Source organism: Perca flavescens, chromosome 11 (genome assembly GCF_004354835.1).
Source record: "Perca flavescens isolate YP-PL-M2 chromosome 11, PFLA_1.0, whole genome shotgun sequence".
NCBI classification, from domain to species: domain Eukaryota; kingdom Metazoa; phylum Chordata; class Actinopteri; order Perciformes; family Percidae; genus Perca; species Perca flavescens.
This window is the reverse complement of record NC_041341.1, coordinates 30,726,579-30,743,161: the sequence shown is the minus strand read 5'-3', so window position 1 is coordinate 30,743,161 and position 16,583 is coordinate 30,726,579. Positions and strand designations below refer to the sequence as shown.

General features: G+C 39.5%; 2 protein-coding genes and 1 non-coding gene across 4 annotated transcripts; all 3 read right to left on the bottom strand.

Moving 5' to 3' along the window:
• Window positions 1-428: 428 nt before the first annotated feature.
• Window positions 429-3,162, bottom strand: LOC114564645 (C-X-C chemokine receptor type 2). Of its 2 annotated transcripts, none has more exons than XM_028592106.1 (2): window positions 3,060-3,162; window positions 429-2,671 (listed from the first exon to the last, which is right to left on the bottom strand). In XM_028592106.1, exons 1-2 carry the CDS (start codon window positions 3,064-3,066, stop codon window positions 1,596-1,598), a joined length of 1,083 nt encoding a protein of 360 aa, XP_028447907.1. In that variant the 5' UTR covers window positions 3,067-3,162; the 3' UTR covers window positions 429-1,595. The 2 variants fall into 2 exon arrangements, with proteins under 2 accessions (XP_028447907.1, XP_028447908.1); XM_028592107.1 differs by having other exon boundaries at window positions 429-2,644; window positions 3,060-3,149.
• A 4,300-nt stretch (window positions 3,163-7,462) lies between these two features.
• nabp1a (nucleic acid binding protein 1a) lies at window positions 7,463-11,120 on the bottom strand. Its single transcript, XM_028591304.1, has 6 exons — window positions 10,058-11,120; window positions 9,735-9,873; window positions 9,516-9,587; window positions 8,781-8,865; window positions 8,153-8,222; window positions 7,463-7,736 (listed from the first exon to the last, which is right to left on the bottom strand). The coding sequence occupies exons 1-6, from the start codon at window positions 10,149-10,151 to the stop codon at window positions 7,534-7,536; spliced, it is 663 nt and encodes a 220-aa protein (XP_028447105.1). The 5' UTR covers window positions 10,152-11,120; the 3' UTR covers window positions 7,463-7,533.
• A 2,176-nt stretch (window positions 11,121-13,296) lies between these two features.
• On the bottom strand, window positions 13,297-13,378 carry trnas-cga (transfer RNA serine (anticodon CGA)). Its single transcript has one exon. It is a non-coding gene; the product is annotated as a tRNA-Ser (tRNA).
• Between the last annotated feature and the right edge of the window lie 3,205 nt (window positions 13,379-16,583).

Here is a 16,583-nt window from a genome sequence, read left to right as displayed (position 1 = left end):
ATTCATGACCCAGATTTTATACCTAATAGAACAGATAGGATCTTACAAGGGTGGGCTAGTAAGGGATTCATTTCATATTCACAATGTTTTACTAAAAATACAATGGACACATATGAAGCCCTGGTTTCTAGATATGGCTTGGAGCAAAAACACTTTTTTAAATATTTACAGGTAAGGAGTTACATTAAACAATATTCAGAAGAGAAAATGGGAAATGAATTACTACAATATTTGGCAGAAAATAGAAATAAAGGCACAGGAAAACTTTCAGATGTTTATAAAATATTGCAAAAACTAACAAAGGTGGAAAGTAAAGCAAAAGAAAAATGGGAAAAGGAATTATCCATAAATATTTCAGGCGAGGCTTGGAGAGACTCCTTAAAAGATAATTGTAAAATAACTCAGTCAAAACATTGGAGAGAATTTGCTTGGAAAATAAGTCAGAGATTTTTTATTACACCTCATATCATGGGAAAAATGTCTCCAGCAGCAGGAGCTGGTTGCTGGAGAGAATGCGGGGAAAATACAGCAAATCATACGCATATATTCTTTACATTTCCAGTAATAAAGAGCTTTTGGGAAGCGGTAGAAAAGGCCATGAAAGAAATTATAGATATTAAAGAATCCCTGACGTTAGAAATTTGTTTAGGTATTAACATACAATGTAAGATAAAAGCGAAGGATCTAAATATTTTTAATATGCTACGTCTTACTGCACTGAAACAACTGACAAGGACATGGAAACAACCAAAAGCACCAGAATTATATCTATGGTATAACACAATAGAACAAGTATTAGAAATGGAAAAGCTCACTTTCATAGCTAGTAATAGCTTAGAAAAGTGGAAGAAAATATATCCCAAACACATATTAGATAAAATAATGAAGTATTTCAATGGCTTGATATAGGTTGTAGTGCATCCATATGCACACGCACGCACACACATACATATACAAGAGCATACACATTCACATAACGTTTTTTTTTTTTTTTTTTTTTATTTATATTGTTTCTTGTTTTGTTTTTCTAGTTTTGTTTCTTTCTTTCATAGTACTATTGTTTGGAAATATAGTCTCATGCTGAAACTTGACAAACATGTTTGCCACAGTTTCCTCAGAACTAGACCTGACTGAGGTAAGAGAGGGGATTTTTACTTGAAACAACATTGCCGGGACAGGGTTGAACCAACTTTTAAATACTTTACTGTCACGTACACAAAAATTGCAGAGAAGCAATGGTTGGCAATCAAAAGTTTTGAACTTTGGCTCCCGCCAACAATGCTCATTTAAATATGTGTATATATAAAAAAATACAAAAACATGCAAGTAGAAATAGATAGCTAAGACATAAAATAGTAAACCAAGTTCAATATGATGAAAAAATAGAGAAAAGTATGAAAAAATATGTACAAATTTAGGTAAACTGTAGGCAAATTTCATTTTTTTTTTTTTTATTTTAAATGATTGAGTTTCCCACCAAAAATGAGTTGCGATAAAAATGCAGTATCAAAAATATTACTTTGTTGTCCAGCATGTGAGATCCTTCAGTTGTGGTTCATTAATGGGAGTAGTTCAAACGTGTCTCTTGGGTGTTCTCACATGAACGTGGATGTGATTTCCGACGACAGTGAAGACCTGCTGCTTCTCGTCACCGACGTTCTCTTCAGGACGCCGATCTTCTTCATGATCTGAAACAGATTCCTCCTGAACTTCTCTCCCACGAAAGCATACAGCACCGGGTTGACGCAGCTGTGGAGCAGCCCCAGGCTCTGGGTGGCAAACATGGCCTGATCCACTGCCATCCTTGCTGGGCACTGGTACGGCACTACCTTTGACCTGAAGAAAGTGTCGGCCATCACCGCGATGTGGTACGGCGTCCAACAAAGCAGGAAGGCAACCACCACGGACACGATCACTCTCATGGCTCGCTGCCGCTGAAATCCCCCACGGATGTGAAGGAGGCGCTTGATGGTTACTCCGTAACAGGGCAGCATGATGGCCAAGGGGATTAAAAACCCCAAAGTCTGGCGAAGAATTCTGGTGGCCAGCCGCCACGCGTCGGCATGGCCGGGATCGTACTGTTCAGCGCACAATATCATGCTGGAGCTTTGGGATTTAAAAGAAGAATTCAGAAGCCCCGGCAGAGACAGGAGAGCGCCAACACTCCAGACGGCAGCACAAACTCCCCAGCTGACTTGCTGTCTGTTAGCCCTGCGGGCCTCCGTAGCTCTCACGATCACCATGTAACGGTCAATACTAATGCAGGTCAGGAAGAGAATGCTGGAGTAGAAGCTCAGCTCTTGGAGGATGGTGACGATTTTGCACATGGCGTCTCCAAACACCCAACCCTTGGTGACAGAGGTGGCCCAGAATGGGAGCGTAACGGTCAGCAGGATGTCGGCAACGGCCAGGTGGAGGAGGTACAGGTCAGAGGGGGGCAGCGACCGCTTGCTCAGGCCGATCACCAGCCCCACCACCAGATTCCCAGGAAGGGCCAGCAGAAAGACGAGGACGTAAAACACGCCGACGACGACGATCACGGCATCTGGGATGCGGAATGTGTCGCAGGGCTGCGTCTCGGGGTTTAAGTTGAAATCGGTGTCATTATAAGTAAAGTTGAGTTCGTCATAAATAGAGCCAAAGTCTAGAATAAAAGAAGACTTGTTTGGATCTGAGGACAGCAAACAATATGACATTTTAGTCATACAAAATGCATGTCATTATTATAAACTTGTTAACATAAGCCTAACGAAAATACTTAATGTACCTTTTAACAGATCAGACATTCAGCAGGCTATACGTACAAAGTCACTGTACACTAAAACATCATTGTTACTGTTTAAAAAAAAAAAAAAATGAAGCAGCCTACATTTCTTTTACACAGAATTTTCATCAGAATATTAAATGTAAATTGTCCCTTTGCCAAATTGCCCATTACTTGTTTCAATGAGGTAATTAAAGGCTACACATTTAAACATGCCTGTTTGCTATGAATACATGTATTTATTTAATATCAGTCAATATAAGTAAGTTGTTATTCTAAGAATGGAAATACTGACCAGTCATTGTGGCGTCTTCTTTGTAGGAGGCACAGAGTGTGTCACAAAGAGACAGGGAACCAACACTGTATTTCTCTACACCCCTCCCATCACACCCTATGCCTATTGTCCTGCTTGCCTCACATACACAGATTCTGATTCGCTCCAAAAAAACAAAAAGGAAGATTATGATTTCACATCACATGACTTGTATCACGTTTAAAATATAGTTGGACGTTAATCTGTTTAAGGTCTTATATTTCTGTAGATGGAGTATACTTTGAACACGTATTCTAGGATAAAAGACCTCTGTCATTTTTCTATTTTGCGTACATTCCAATCCCATTTGGATTTATGTGGTTTAAAACGACTATGTAGCCTACTAACTACTCAATTATTTTTTTTGTCAACCTGTTCTTGGACTTTTCGCCTTATGCTTTTTACATATTTATTTATTTGAATTCCAACCCATTTTTTTCTACTTATGCGAAGTGTTTGTTGACACATCAGTCATCAGACTATTTCCAATAGTCACTGTTTGGTTATCCCTTAACCAGGCATCCCCTAAATAAACCCATGCCGCATTATCTGAATCATCGGTGTCATGAGATGTGCTGTCACACTGTATGTAAAATCAAAAGAGAAACCGCTAGTTTATGGATTCAAGCTAGCTATTCATAGCTAATGAGGTCACAAGGTTGAACTGAATCAATGTGCAGTGAAATTAAAAACACCACAGGCCACATGATGTGACCACATTTCTGATTGACCACTGCTGTTTAGGAAGTTCCCCTCAGCTCATGACATGCATCTGTGTTGACACATGAGTGCCGAGCATCACATTTCCTGCCACACTTCTCATGTGTTTCAACTTCCAGTTGTCACAAGTGCTGCAATCTTGTCAGACGTGGAATTACATAAACATGTTTTGAACATATGGGCGAGACAGACAAACCATCGGGCTACTAAACGTCAGGCAGTAATGGAAAGGAACTAAGTTCATTAACTCAAGTACTGGTTGAGGAGTGCTGACCCCTGCCTATTCCCAAAATGTGGGAATCTCATCGGCATAATTTGTGGTAGTGGGGGGACTGCGTTGGCTCTCTTTTTCAATAGCGTTTATTTGTACAATCCATTTTTTAGCAACACTATCTATTTAACCTAATCTTATTTTTAACCTGCTGTGAGCAACTGTGACTTAACAATGGTTATAAGCTTAACTACAATTTTAAAGTGCTTCTACTTTGAGTATTTCCATTTCATGACACTTCATATTTCTACTCCACAACTTTTTTTAAGGCAAATATTGTACTTTTTAATCCACTACATTCATTTGGCAACTTTAGATTTATTAATACAAAATATCAGCTGATAAATCTCACTAACTACCTTTAAAGCACGTCTCACCAACCTCCTGTCCGATCGATGCTTGTGCTAATTGTTCATTTTTCATGTATTATTTTTACACACCCTATCCCACTGTCTCTGACAAGCCCCTTTGTACATTTGCATATATCTGTTTAGGTGCTTTTGCACCTCTCCACCTCAAACTTGCCCCAGCGTGCAAAACTGTATTTCTCCCGACCACTGCTGCAACACCTTTTTGTCACACCTTTTTTTTCTTTTTAGCACGTCTACTAGTTATTTTTACACCTGCTTAGCTTTTCCGACCACAACCTGCACTAACTATATATTGACTCTTCACTACATTTCAGCATTTAAATATGTCTGTCTATTTATATATATTGTGCTACGCTTGTTCAACATCACTATCTTGTCCACACTTTGCACATACAGTACATTGACTCTCTACTTCATCTCTGGATTTAACATTCATAACATTAATTATGCTGCTTTTATTGTTTTTAACTCTCTTGTGTATGCATTTGCAGTGTATTTATTTATTTATTTATTAATTGTGGGGAACTGTGTGGTGTATATGAATGTGTGTTTATGTGTGAGCTGCTGGACACTTGAATTTCCCCATGGGGATGAATAAAGTATCTTCTATCTATCTATCTATCTATCTATCTATATAGACTGTCTTTTCATGTATACTGTGCTATTCATGTTTCTACCTCACTACTTAGACAAATATTTGCACTAACTGTATATATTCTTCACTACTTCTCAGCATTCATATAGACTATCTGTTTATATATACTGCGTTATAACTGATCACTGGATCCACATCACTATCTTGCCCACAATTTACTGTTACTGTTTACAACTGTATTCTGACTTTTTACATCTCAGCAATGTTGTAGACTGTCTATTTCATGTAAATTATGTTATCAACACACCACCTTCGCATATCCATCGACTTACTTACACCTCACTTTGTGCCCTCTTGCACTGCCTACTTAATTCTGGACCTTTGTAGCCTACTGTATTCGGTTTTCTCGTACTATGTTGAATGTGAAACTGTATGTTGTCTTGCTAGCTTATGCTTTTCTTGGCCAGATCATCGATGCAAATGAGAACCTGTTCTCAACGGCCTACCTGATTAAATAAAATTTAAAAAAAATACAAAGTCATTCAAATTGGCTCTACCTTTACCAGCTGCAACATTAAAAGGATGACAAATATGAATTAATCAAAATTATAATCCAGTAATAGAACATATTATTACAAAATGGGCCATTTTGCATGAGTGCTTTCACTTTTGGTACTTTTAAGTATATTTTGATGTTAATACTATGGTACTTTCACTTACTGTACTACTTACTTTTGTACAATTTTGAATGCAAAGCTTTTACTTTTAACAGTATTTCTACTTTTACGTAAGTCAAAAGGTCTGAGCACTTCAAATCCACCACTGACATTAGGACTGGGTCAGCTTTAGAAAGAAATTTCCCTACAGCCATGTTTCGATCTTGCTGTTTATGTAGATATAGTGGCACTCACAAACATGGCTTTGTATTTCATGTCACTTGACCACTTTCATCTAGTCGAAAAAATAAAGTTTCCCTTTTATGCTCAAAGATCAACTAGTGGTTTAGACTTAACAGACTCCATTGGGTCACCTGAAATGTGCATCACATGAGCTAATCTCATTTAAATGGTATATGTACTGCTCTACCGGTTGGGACACACTGAACGAGAAGAAAGTGCGTCTAAAGTGAAATGGGGTAATATCGACAACCGGAGACAAGGTTTAAGTGCTTGGTGCAACAAAGGATATGAAGAAACAGGGTTTGGTTTTATGAAATCATTGCTTCAAAATGGAATACTTACAAAAGTTTTCCATTAGTAAAAGTATAAATGTGCTTGTGATTTTACCACAACCTGCTTAAAAAGGCTCACTACTCCGATATAGCACAGATTTTGAACCATCTCCTAAACTAACAGTTTATTTTTGTAGATACTAGATGGTGCAGTAGAATCAAAACCTCTCATGAAATTTGATGGGAGGCCTATTTAAAGTATGTCAGTGACAGCATGGAGCTCTAAAGGTGGCAGCAGGAGTGTAAACCATGGCATGTCTGTAGTGGAGGGCTAGATACTGTTCTTGTGTAGGGGGGGGGCTGACTATGGTACAATTTCTATCTGTGGCACACTGCATACATCTCCAGAAAAGGTTTGAACAAAGCCAAATAAATAAAAAGCTTTACTCAAGGTCCTTGCACGTTAACAGTCACAATTTGTTATAGCAATATTACTAAGACATTTTATACCTTAAGTGCAGTATAAGAAACTTGACATTAACAGTAACTTGTGTTTGACTATCAAACAGACCACACGTGGCAGCAGAATTACTGTAAAATTTATTCTGTGCACCGCTTTGCCAGTATTTAAGTGGTCCCACCTTGATCAAGGTACAGTTGAAAAAAAAAAAAAAAAAAAAACTGTTCAATGAAAAAACAGTTTAATATCTACCTATTGAAAATTCTAAACTAACACCTTTCACAGAGTCACTTCGGATACAGTTCGGTTTAGAGTGAGAAGACCCTTTTGAAGAAATTTTGCTTGTGCATTCAGTCCATTTTCACCAACTTAAGGCCGTTTCCACTAAAAAGCAGAAACAGATTTCCTGATTTAAATGGCAGCCAAGTTTGCCCCGACATAAATTAAGAGAAGAAAGTGCATCAAGTGTTCAAGTAGGGTGTATAGTTTGAAAGAACGTAACAGGGAAGGAAACACTGGCACAGAACTGGCAATTTGCAGTAAGATTTAGAAGACAGGGGTGTAGATAAGAGAAGGCTGACCACAACTCAACCACCGAGACTCGACTATACAAGTCCCGCTAGCGCATTAAGTGTCACAATCACACTGCTTACTGAGAGCGCTACTTGCACTATGCAGGACAAAACGACAGACTATGTTAGCCTGTATAAAAAAAATGATGCAAGCAGTCCATAATTTAATATTTTGAAAGTCAATATAGGCTGTGATGGGAAGGGGCAGAAATGTATTTTAAAAAAAAAAAAAAGGGGAGCAGGGGGAAATGGGGAGGTCTATAGTATTCCCACATGATCCCCCCCAAACTCCAATTTCATCTTTTGGCACGCCTTGGGTCCCTGCCGTTGCTAATGGTAACTGAAGACTTGGAGGCTGTTGGGGGTCCTGCAGCAGTAACTGGAGGTGCTCCATTGCCAGGTGACCGGCCGTTGGGTCGCCCAACGCTCCCAAACGCAGCGTCACGGGGTGTCCCAGGTGGTGGGTTGTTGTTGGCAAACGGTGGCATGGAACCATTACCTTTGGGTTGACAAACACAGATAAGTACTCACAGGTGGGGAAAAATAAAAAAATCATCTCAAGACATGTCATCCTTCATAGGCCACACACACACACACACACACACCTTTGGAATCAGGCTCGTAGCATTATGTATGCTGAGTCACTGTCCTAGCCTGGGACACTTTAAAAGAACAGAGCTATCATCATCATCATCAGTGCCATTTGTGCTTATAAAAGGCCCATTGTCATAACACAAATATGCAAGCGATGAGATGTCTCATTTTAGATTTTAGCAAACAATTATATGATCACAAAAGTTTACTTCTGTAGTACTGACACACTACACCCATATTCAACAGTCATTTTGAACTGACACCCTCTAGAGGACAACTCTGTTTCATACAATTTATTTGCATGAAGAAAAATATACTGACCTGGTGGGGCAGGTGTACCTGAATTCTGATTGGGCGGAGAGTTTCCCCTCTGATTCTGGTCTGGTTTACCCTGTTAGTGGAAGAGAACATCGCCTTTATCAATCTACCACCACTGGTGTTAAGACTGGACTGAAGACTAAACTATTTAACACACAAAGTTACCCAATTTAAATTCTGATAGGTCATCAAAAGAAAGGTATGTTTAAAAAGAGGACTGGAATGGCCATTATTTAAACCGATTTTTTTTCTGTTTTATATCCCGATCTAAGGGTGAATATATTGACAGAGTATTCCAGTTATCAACCAGGGATCGATGCATAGACTGTATAAGTGAAGCCAAAACTCTTTATCCACCCCACATGGTTATTTGCTGCAGTATAGGGCATAAACCATAAAAACGGGGGGCTGGTGTATAGACGGGACTTTGATACTGCGGCTCCACTGTCTGATCACTACTGTGCAGACTCTGGCTCCATATTACAAGATGGCTGCGCCCATTTCCACGATATTTTGGCTTCACTTTTGTACAGTGGGAGGAAGTGGAGACACGCGGTCCATCTTTATATAGTCTATGTTATGGTCACCCGAGCAGCAATTTCAGGGGAGGTGGGTTTGCATTGCTACTCACAGACTTGTTTTGCTGGTTGTTTTGGGTTTGCAGCTCTGGGTTTGGTTCACTAAAGTTGGGCACTTCTGAATACACCATGCAGAATCTGTGGAGACATGTTTAAAGATAACATTCAGAAAGTGTGTTCGGTTGGAACTATAGTTGGAAACGGCCATTGTCTGACAGTGAGGCATACGTTTTAAGGTTTAGATATGAAGTCTTTTAAAAAAGGAGAAGATTAAAACTTATTCTCCAGGAGGCTACTCAATGAAAAAATAAAAGCCAAAGTGAGACTAGTGTAAATGTGATATTTTGGGATTAAAATGGTACAGTATGTTAATGTGTTTAGAGAAAATACATAGCTGACAATGTGATTGCTCTTGAATTATACAACTCTGTCTAAAGGTTTATTATATAGTGTGTATATGGTGGTGGTAATGGCGCAGTGGATATGACGTGCCTTTGGTGTGGGAGATCTGGGTTCAATTGGGAGCAGTGTGTCCCTGAGAAAGACCCTTAACCCCTAGTTGCTCCAGAGGCATGCAACCTCTAATATATAGAAATTGTAAGTCGCTTTGGATAAAAGCATCAGCTAAATGACATATGTATAAATGTTTTAAAAGCAATTATTTAAAAACAAGTTACCGACCAATTTCACAAAATACCCTGGTCTTGTATGATGCTTGAGCAGTAGAGAATTCCAACAGGTACAAGAACTTTACTGAAGTATGAATAGATTTGTGCCCAGCTACTCACTCTCCAATCTTCTGTAGATCCCCTCCTCTTCCAGTGTACAGGGTCAGGCAGCCTTTCCATATGGATGCATAACTAAACACAGAAACATCAAATTAAACTATGAAGACAAAATTATTTCTCAGGTATATAACCAGTATACATATATGTGCATTAATGTGTCAACTGAGCAAGTGACGTAATTTGTCATCGGTTTGTTTCCATGCATGGGAACAATCCTACCCTCTAGTCAACTTGATGATGTCCCCTGGCTGAATCAGGCTGCCGAGCTCGTCCCAAACAGAGATGGCAATGCTCCCGCTCTTGTCTGCCACCTTGCACGAGCGAACCTCATGACCATCTTTCGTTTTGGTTACTCGTCCTAATAGAACAAAGCAATGTTAAGTTAGACAAAATAGCCAACCTAATCAAAACAACTCCAACCAGGGTTAAATTGCTAGGGTGTATGGATATGGTAAGAGTTCATTAAAAATCAAAGACAGTAAAATTTAGTGTTGACACGAGTTGATGGTCTCGGAAGAGACGCCACGGTCCAACTAACTTACCTATTTCCAACACGATGAATACGATATTCAAATTTTTCGACCCAGGCTTCACATCCTTTAATAAAAACAGGGCCTCGCCTGTTGCGGTTGCCATTGTTGTCTCGAAGAAAAATAACCACTGTTCGTCCCCTTGCTGTCACTTAAATCCAGTGGTGGCAGCAGCGGTGCTGCTGGCTATCGTTACTTAGTAATGGGTAACGTTAGCTACAGCCGTACAGCGTTAGCTCAGCTAGCTAATTAGCCGGTTAGTCAATGCTAACTTATTCCTGCTTCAAATACTAGCGAACGTTATCGTAACTGCTTATAGACAAAAGGCATCTAAGGTAACTAGCTAGTCGACTATATTCAATTCAAATACAAACACTGACTATGGAAGAAATATCTGAAACGAACAGTTAACTGCCCTCTTCGAAACAGAAAATACACTAGCACATTTGCTAGCGGAGTAGCTTTGCTAAGGAACACTTGACTAAACGTTAGGTAGCTCGTACTGCAGGCTAGTTTGCTAGCTGCCTTCTTTTAGTTTTAGGATAGAAGTCTATGTGCACTCTTTTTACGAGTAACGTTATCGCCATTACGGCAGTTCTTCACATAACGTCAGCCAACGCTCGCGAGTTAACGTTTAGCTAGCTAGCTAGATGAAAGATGTGTCGGTGTTAGTTTTTAACAAAATCCTCTACTGCCTGCAGGTTACACCATAGCTTGAGATATAACGTTACTGTGTTGCAAAGTAGTTGTAGATAAGTTATCTCCCTCGACCATTTAGTTTACGTTAATATTTTCAAATCGACCGCATTTCCTTTGTGTGCCACTTCCTAAGGAACTGTTAGCTTCGCTAGCGCGCAGTCTGGCCAAATTCTTTGTTATGAGACTGTGTCTACATCTAACTAAGGCGCCCTATAACGTTGAAGTTGTTCGAAAAGCCTTATGACAAATAACCTTGTTAGATATGCCTTAACAGCGCTTAGGCCCCAAAACGCTGTCTAAAATATATACAAGCTGTTCACTAACAGTTACATGCTTTCCCCTGCTTCAACAATGCCCCAAATACTACGTCAGTGGGTGCCTGTCTAATTTATAAAACTCGGTTAGTTCCATTATCCTACATAGGGAAGGGGTATACACGTATACATCTCCTTTTGTCTGCTCTTATACAATAAAGTTGACAGATAGAGACAATTACCACGCTTTTATTTCTGAATACACTGCAATCACAAATACAAGCAGACAATGTGCTGAGATGTTTACAGAAAAGAAAGAAAGTAGTTGGATTGTACCAAATTAATTTTATTCACAAACAACGCGAGAATAACAGAGCAAATGTGAGAGTTCAATGTCAAGGCACGAAGCTACGTTATTCATTAAGTTTGTTATTTTGGGTAATTGTTACCTTTATTATTAATTATCCTAGTTAAACGTACAATATGTAACTTTCTGCCGCTAGGGGTCTCTCAACCAAAACAATGGACGGTAAAACTGGACTTTTGATGACGTTGGGAAGTTGCGTGGAATTATAGGAGTTTTTTCTTCGCTGCCGGTTAGAATGCATCAGTTCACGGACGAGTTTAGATACCCATTCAAGTTTATTCACGTTACGTTTATTCATGTTATTGTAATACAATAACTGCAGTTTCCCCAACATAATTACGTTTTTCTTGATTCGATTTTTATTTGTAGCTGACCATTTAGCTAGTGAGTCAGCAAACTAACAGCAGCCAGCAGCTAAAACACAAAATATTTCACATATCAATGTCACCTTTTGGATGGTTTCAACACTGGGGCGGACCGGGCGGACGGGGTTTGTTGTAACGCTAGCTAGCTACTAAACGAGGCTGGCTGAGAGACGGGTGTGGGTGGGGATTGCCGGGGGGATCTCCGCGATAGCGAGCCAGGACGTTCGATGCCTGTTATGCAGCAGCAGAACATCTCCCAGCTGCCCGGAATTATCTCCCCTTCACTTTTCAGTAATCTTAACTTTTCGTTTTGGTGCTTAACCCACCTTTTGTCGGGTTAATTTAGCTAACGGCGTAAAGACAGCTAAACGCGAAGGGGGGAGAAATTCGGCAGGGAGGAGATTTTCGGCACATACACCGGTAGCGCTACGGAGATGTAGTTAGCTACCGCTATGGATGGCCGCTGTTGTGACTCGGTGCTGTGTCTGATATAGTCAGTTTCCCGACGTTTAATTAAACTGCCGTTAGCGTCGTAAGCACCAGGCACTGGAGATAAGTTCTGGTCGGGGGGGTTGCTGTAATGAAAGTAGGTGGCTGATAGCTGACTGGGGGCTAACGGTAACTAGCTAGCTATATGTCCCGGGGCTGTTGTCAGCTGTCATCCCGACTGAGTCTCTGCGCCGGGGGAGTGAGGCAGACAGACCGGGGTGTGCTAGCTGGCTAAATTAACATTAGATTAATCGTCTATCTATACAGTTAACGTTACTAGTGAAGCTATGCGTGGGTTAGCTCAGTCCTGTTAGCTGTGGTCGAAACAATCATACTAAAATAACCATTAGCGTGTTGAACGATGTTGTAACCTCATAATGTTACCAAAGAATGTATAATAGTTACCCACAAAGCTTTAGCATCAACGTTAGCACATTGTAGTAACGTTAAGCTGGTATCGATATTGAACTTACAAAATAGATAAGGTCTCTGTTGTATTACTGTGATAAAAAGTGGGATGTAATTAATCACAAAATGATGCTGTATGGCAAAAAAAAGCAGTATTACGGTTACAAGTATTTTTTTTCTGTGACATTGTATGATTTACAATAACTCCTGAACGTATCATCTTGGTGCCAGCAAAGCCGCCAGTGTTATATACTGTCTATGGTTCTGACGGAAGTTAGAGTAACTTGAGGGTGAAAGGTTATATGACGCCCCTGACGGGCGACTAAAGGAAACGTGCTGTGTCTGAAAATAAAATAACAGATTTCTCTGGGTTTGACATTTGGTGGAAACATTTGGCATTGTGTAAGAACACAACTCATAAATATATATAACATAGGAATGGGCGTTTTTAGACATTTTAAAGCAGAAATGTTACATATTGTACTTTTAAGCCCGTTTTATCGTCTTCATATACAGTCTAAGGTTGGACCAGACACACTTGGAGCGCAAAAGGCAAAGAAACAGTAGTTACACGTGTAAAACACGTTACACCGTTACTTTAGTTATAAATATAGGGTTTTATTTTGCCTTCTATTTTTAACACGTTTGAAAATAAAGCAAAAGGAATAACGTCACGAACAGGATTCGAACCTGTGCGGGGAAACCCCATTGGATTTCGAGTCCAACGCCTTAACCTCTCGGCCACCGTGACTACATAACATGGATGTGATTCCAGAAACATATTTAACATCAGAGCCCTCAGGTTTATACATTGAAATATTTCAGAAAATGTGTTCAGGCTTGCTAATTGAAGTGTTGCCATCATGGATGTATTAAGAGAATGCAATCAATAATAACGACAGATAATGTTGTGGAAGAATCACAGAGTGTTGGCTTGAGTTCGGACACAAGAGGGAGGCAAACACCACCAAACACCTCGGCTTACTCACAGTAGTTGAAGGTAACTTTACTATTATAGATTGAAAATGCAGCATACAGGTTACCAAAACACACATACGACACCTTATCACTGTTCATTTATAGACTGTATATAAAGATTTAGGTTTTATTCTGTCGAAAACAACACAACGTACGTGAGCCTACACATCACACTGGATAGGCCTAGGCCTACACCGTTTTGCAGAGTGAAGATGTTATTTTTAGGCTAAGTAGCCTATTTTAACATTAACGTTTCTTGAATTGGAGATTATCGCTTGACTCCTATATGCTATTTATTTGGAAAAACCTTGTGTGTTCACTTTTGTATGTGTTTATTTGCAACATATTTGCGGATTTGATGATGATGCACCTTACTGTTGATAGCCCATTGGCGCTAATGACATTGCACTTTGCTATTCTTGTATGATGTGTAGATATTTGGGATTGTGTATTGGGGGTGTGTGGGGAGGAGGGAGGGGTTGGTGTTCTTGTTGTTGTCTGTTGTTTATGGTCTGTTGTCTATCTTTTTGATGGTGCAAGATGAATTTCCGAAAGGATCAATAAATGTCTATCTATATTTGCAGACAGTTCCAATATTAAAGAGCCTGTTCGGCAACATTACAAAATATATTTTCTTATTACGTGGTCTTTAAGTGCAAATAATCGAAAATTTCTGCAGCTGCCCAGTAATACAAAGGCGGTGGATGGAATTTAATGTATGGTGCTGCTTATAGTTGGTTATTGAAAAAGAAAAGTTTAATAAATCCACAGCAACATTCCCAGAACATGCTATCAATACATTTTCATAGGGGCTATTTGTCAGAGGGTGGGAGGGGGGGGGGGGGGGGAGTATACTTCCAGTCAAAATAGTTTACAGTGTATTATTTAGAGTAACATGAGACTTTAGGCAGTAGCCTAATCTCATAGGCTAGACCTGTTCAAACAACACTTAAGCTGTTTGGATGGGTAGGTAGGCCTAAAGGTTATTTTGTAATTTGGGTGAAGCGACCCTTGTGATTTTGACTCCATCGCCCGTATTGTCTTGATTTTATATAGAGCGCTCTAAATCCGCAAACTGTGCTACAGTATGTAAATAGGGGTTGAGCAATTGAACCACTCCCATTCACTAAAATGAATCCCCCACTACCCTATTACCTACACTCAGGTTTACTAGATTAAAACGCTATGACCTACAGTTATTTCCAAACTCGCAATGGCCTCAGCGACAGCGAGCTTAACTACATGTTTCCCTGGGCACTATAAGTCAAACATGCAAGTCGCTAGGATCATGACATGAACAACGTAAATACAGACCACAAACAATATTTGAATGTTATAAAATCTTTATTGATGTATACAATACTAATTTCTGAAAGGAAATGCCTGCATGTTTACAAGATGCTTGAAACAGGAGGAGTTCATTTAAACACTCAAGTGGCAGGGTATCTTCTGCTGTGAAGGAAACGTCTTTGGTTTAAGTGGTTAACTAAACGAACAGGCTATAAAAAAGGTAAGAACTCTGTATGAACAAAGATTATGTTAAAACATGATATCACTACCTGACAAATGGTGTTTGAACTTTCTATCAAAATCAGCTTTCACCTAAGATAAAACCGTCTGATTTCAAGGCAGATAAAAACACACACATACACAGATCTAGATATTACATTTCCAAAATGATCAGACAGAGCTATCACCAAAGTAACACATGTGCATGACTAAACAGAAAATACCTCAAAGCCAGTCATATTTTAACCTCTACAGTACAAAGAATGTACACATAAGCCTAGTGTTTAATCCCTTTTCAGTAAGATGATTTATGCAAAGGAGTGAGAAAAAAAAATCATCTGTATGAGTAAGCACATTTAATAAACACAGGTAATACGATCTTTAAAATCATTTATGTCTATTCATCTCCTTCTTACAGATACCATTGAAGCAAACTGGCTTTTTTGTTTTTGTAATGCATGATTTTTGCATAGTTAAATATCAAAATATGTGGGACACCATATTTTGACTTTCAGAAGTTAGGAATCCATTACTTATATACCGTAGAAGAAATATAATGGATGTAGTGGGGTCTAGGTAATGGAAACCTGCAGTGCCAGAGATTGGTATGCATACCCCCTACAATGTATTTCAGTTCCCAAGGTCGTATGTATTTCAGACTCTCACATTTTTACATACATATAACTAACCCCAAGGCAACTTTATCATCCTTTCCAACAACTGAAGTCCTTTCCCACACATCCAAAGACAAACATACTTGTCCCTTTTCCAGTTCAAGCTCATGCCCAGGAGCCTTCACAGGGGCAGAACACCTGTGGCTCCAGAGAGCGTCTTCCTCTCTTTGCGCTGTCTCAACAAGGAGGCCAAGAGCATGAAAAATGGGCTGAACGGGAGTCATCCATCAAAGCTAGGAACGCTGTCCTACGCCTTTATCAACTCCTGTGACCTCTCTAGTATCTGGATCCTTGGCACCTGGTATCACTTGCTAAATTATTTTTAGGGAGTCATGGAATTAGACATCTGTAACTACAGCTGGCACAGCACTAGTGATGGGCAACAAGATGAAGGTCACATTTTGAAACTTTTAGGCATAAAAAGGACTTCCATACATGAAGTTGATTGTGAATGATAGGGAATTAATTCGCGCCTCCTTTAACTTTGAATTTTCTCAGCTTTTATGTAGTTGCTATCAACCCATGACTATGCCCCATAAAGTGATGGCTGCGAGGAATTCCTCAGAAGAAAAAAAAAAACTTCAGGCATGTTTTACTATCACCCTTATCTACAAAAACATAGGAATGCATCCCTTTAGGACTGCAATTTCTCATACCAGCTTGTGCAAGGTAAAAGGCACTGTAGTATGTGTTTTGTGTTTGTGTGTGTGTTTTTGTCTTCAACATATGAAACATTTCACCATGCAATTTATGAAGGCCTCAAAGAAAAAGACAACATATAAACACACAAGTAGC

Coding starts and splice junctions, on each gene's coding strand:
- nabp1a (XM_028591304.1), bottom strand. CDS start 10,151: ATGGCAACCGCAACAGGCGAGGCCCTGTTTTTATTAAAGGATGTGAAG. Junction 8,223..8,780: donor ACAACCAGCAAAACAAGTCT/GTGAGTAGCAAT, acceptor TTCCACTAACAG/GGTAAACCAGACCAGAATCA. Junction 7,737..8,152: donor AGGTACACCTGCCCCACCAG/GTCAGTATATTT, acceptor GTCAACCCAAAG/GTAATGGTTCCATGCCACCG.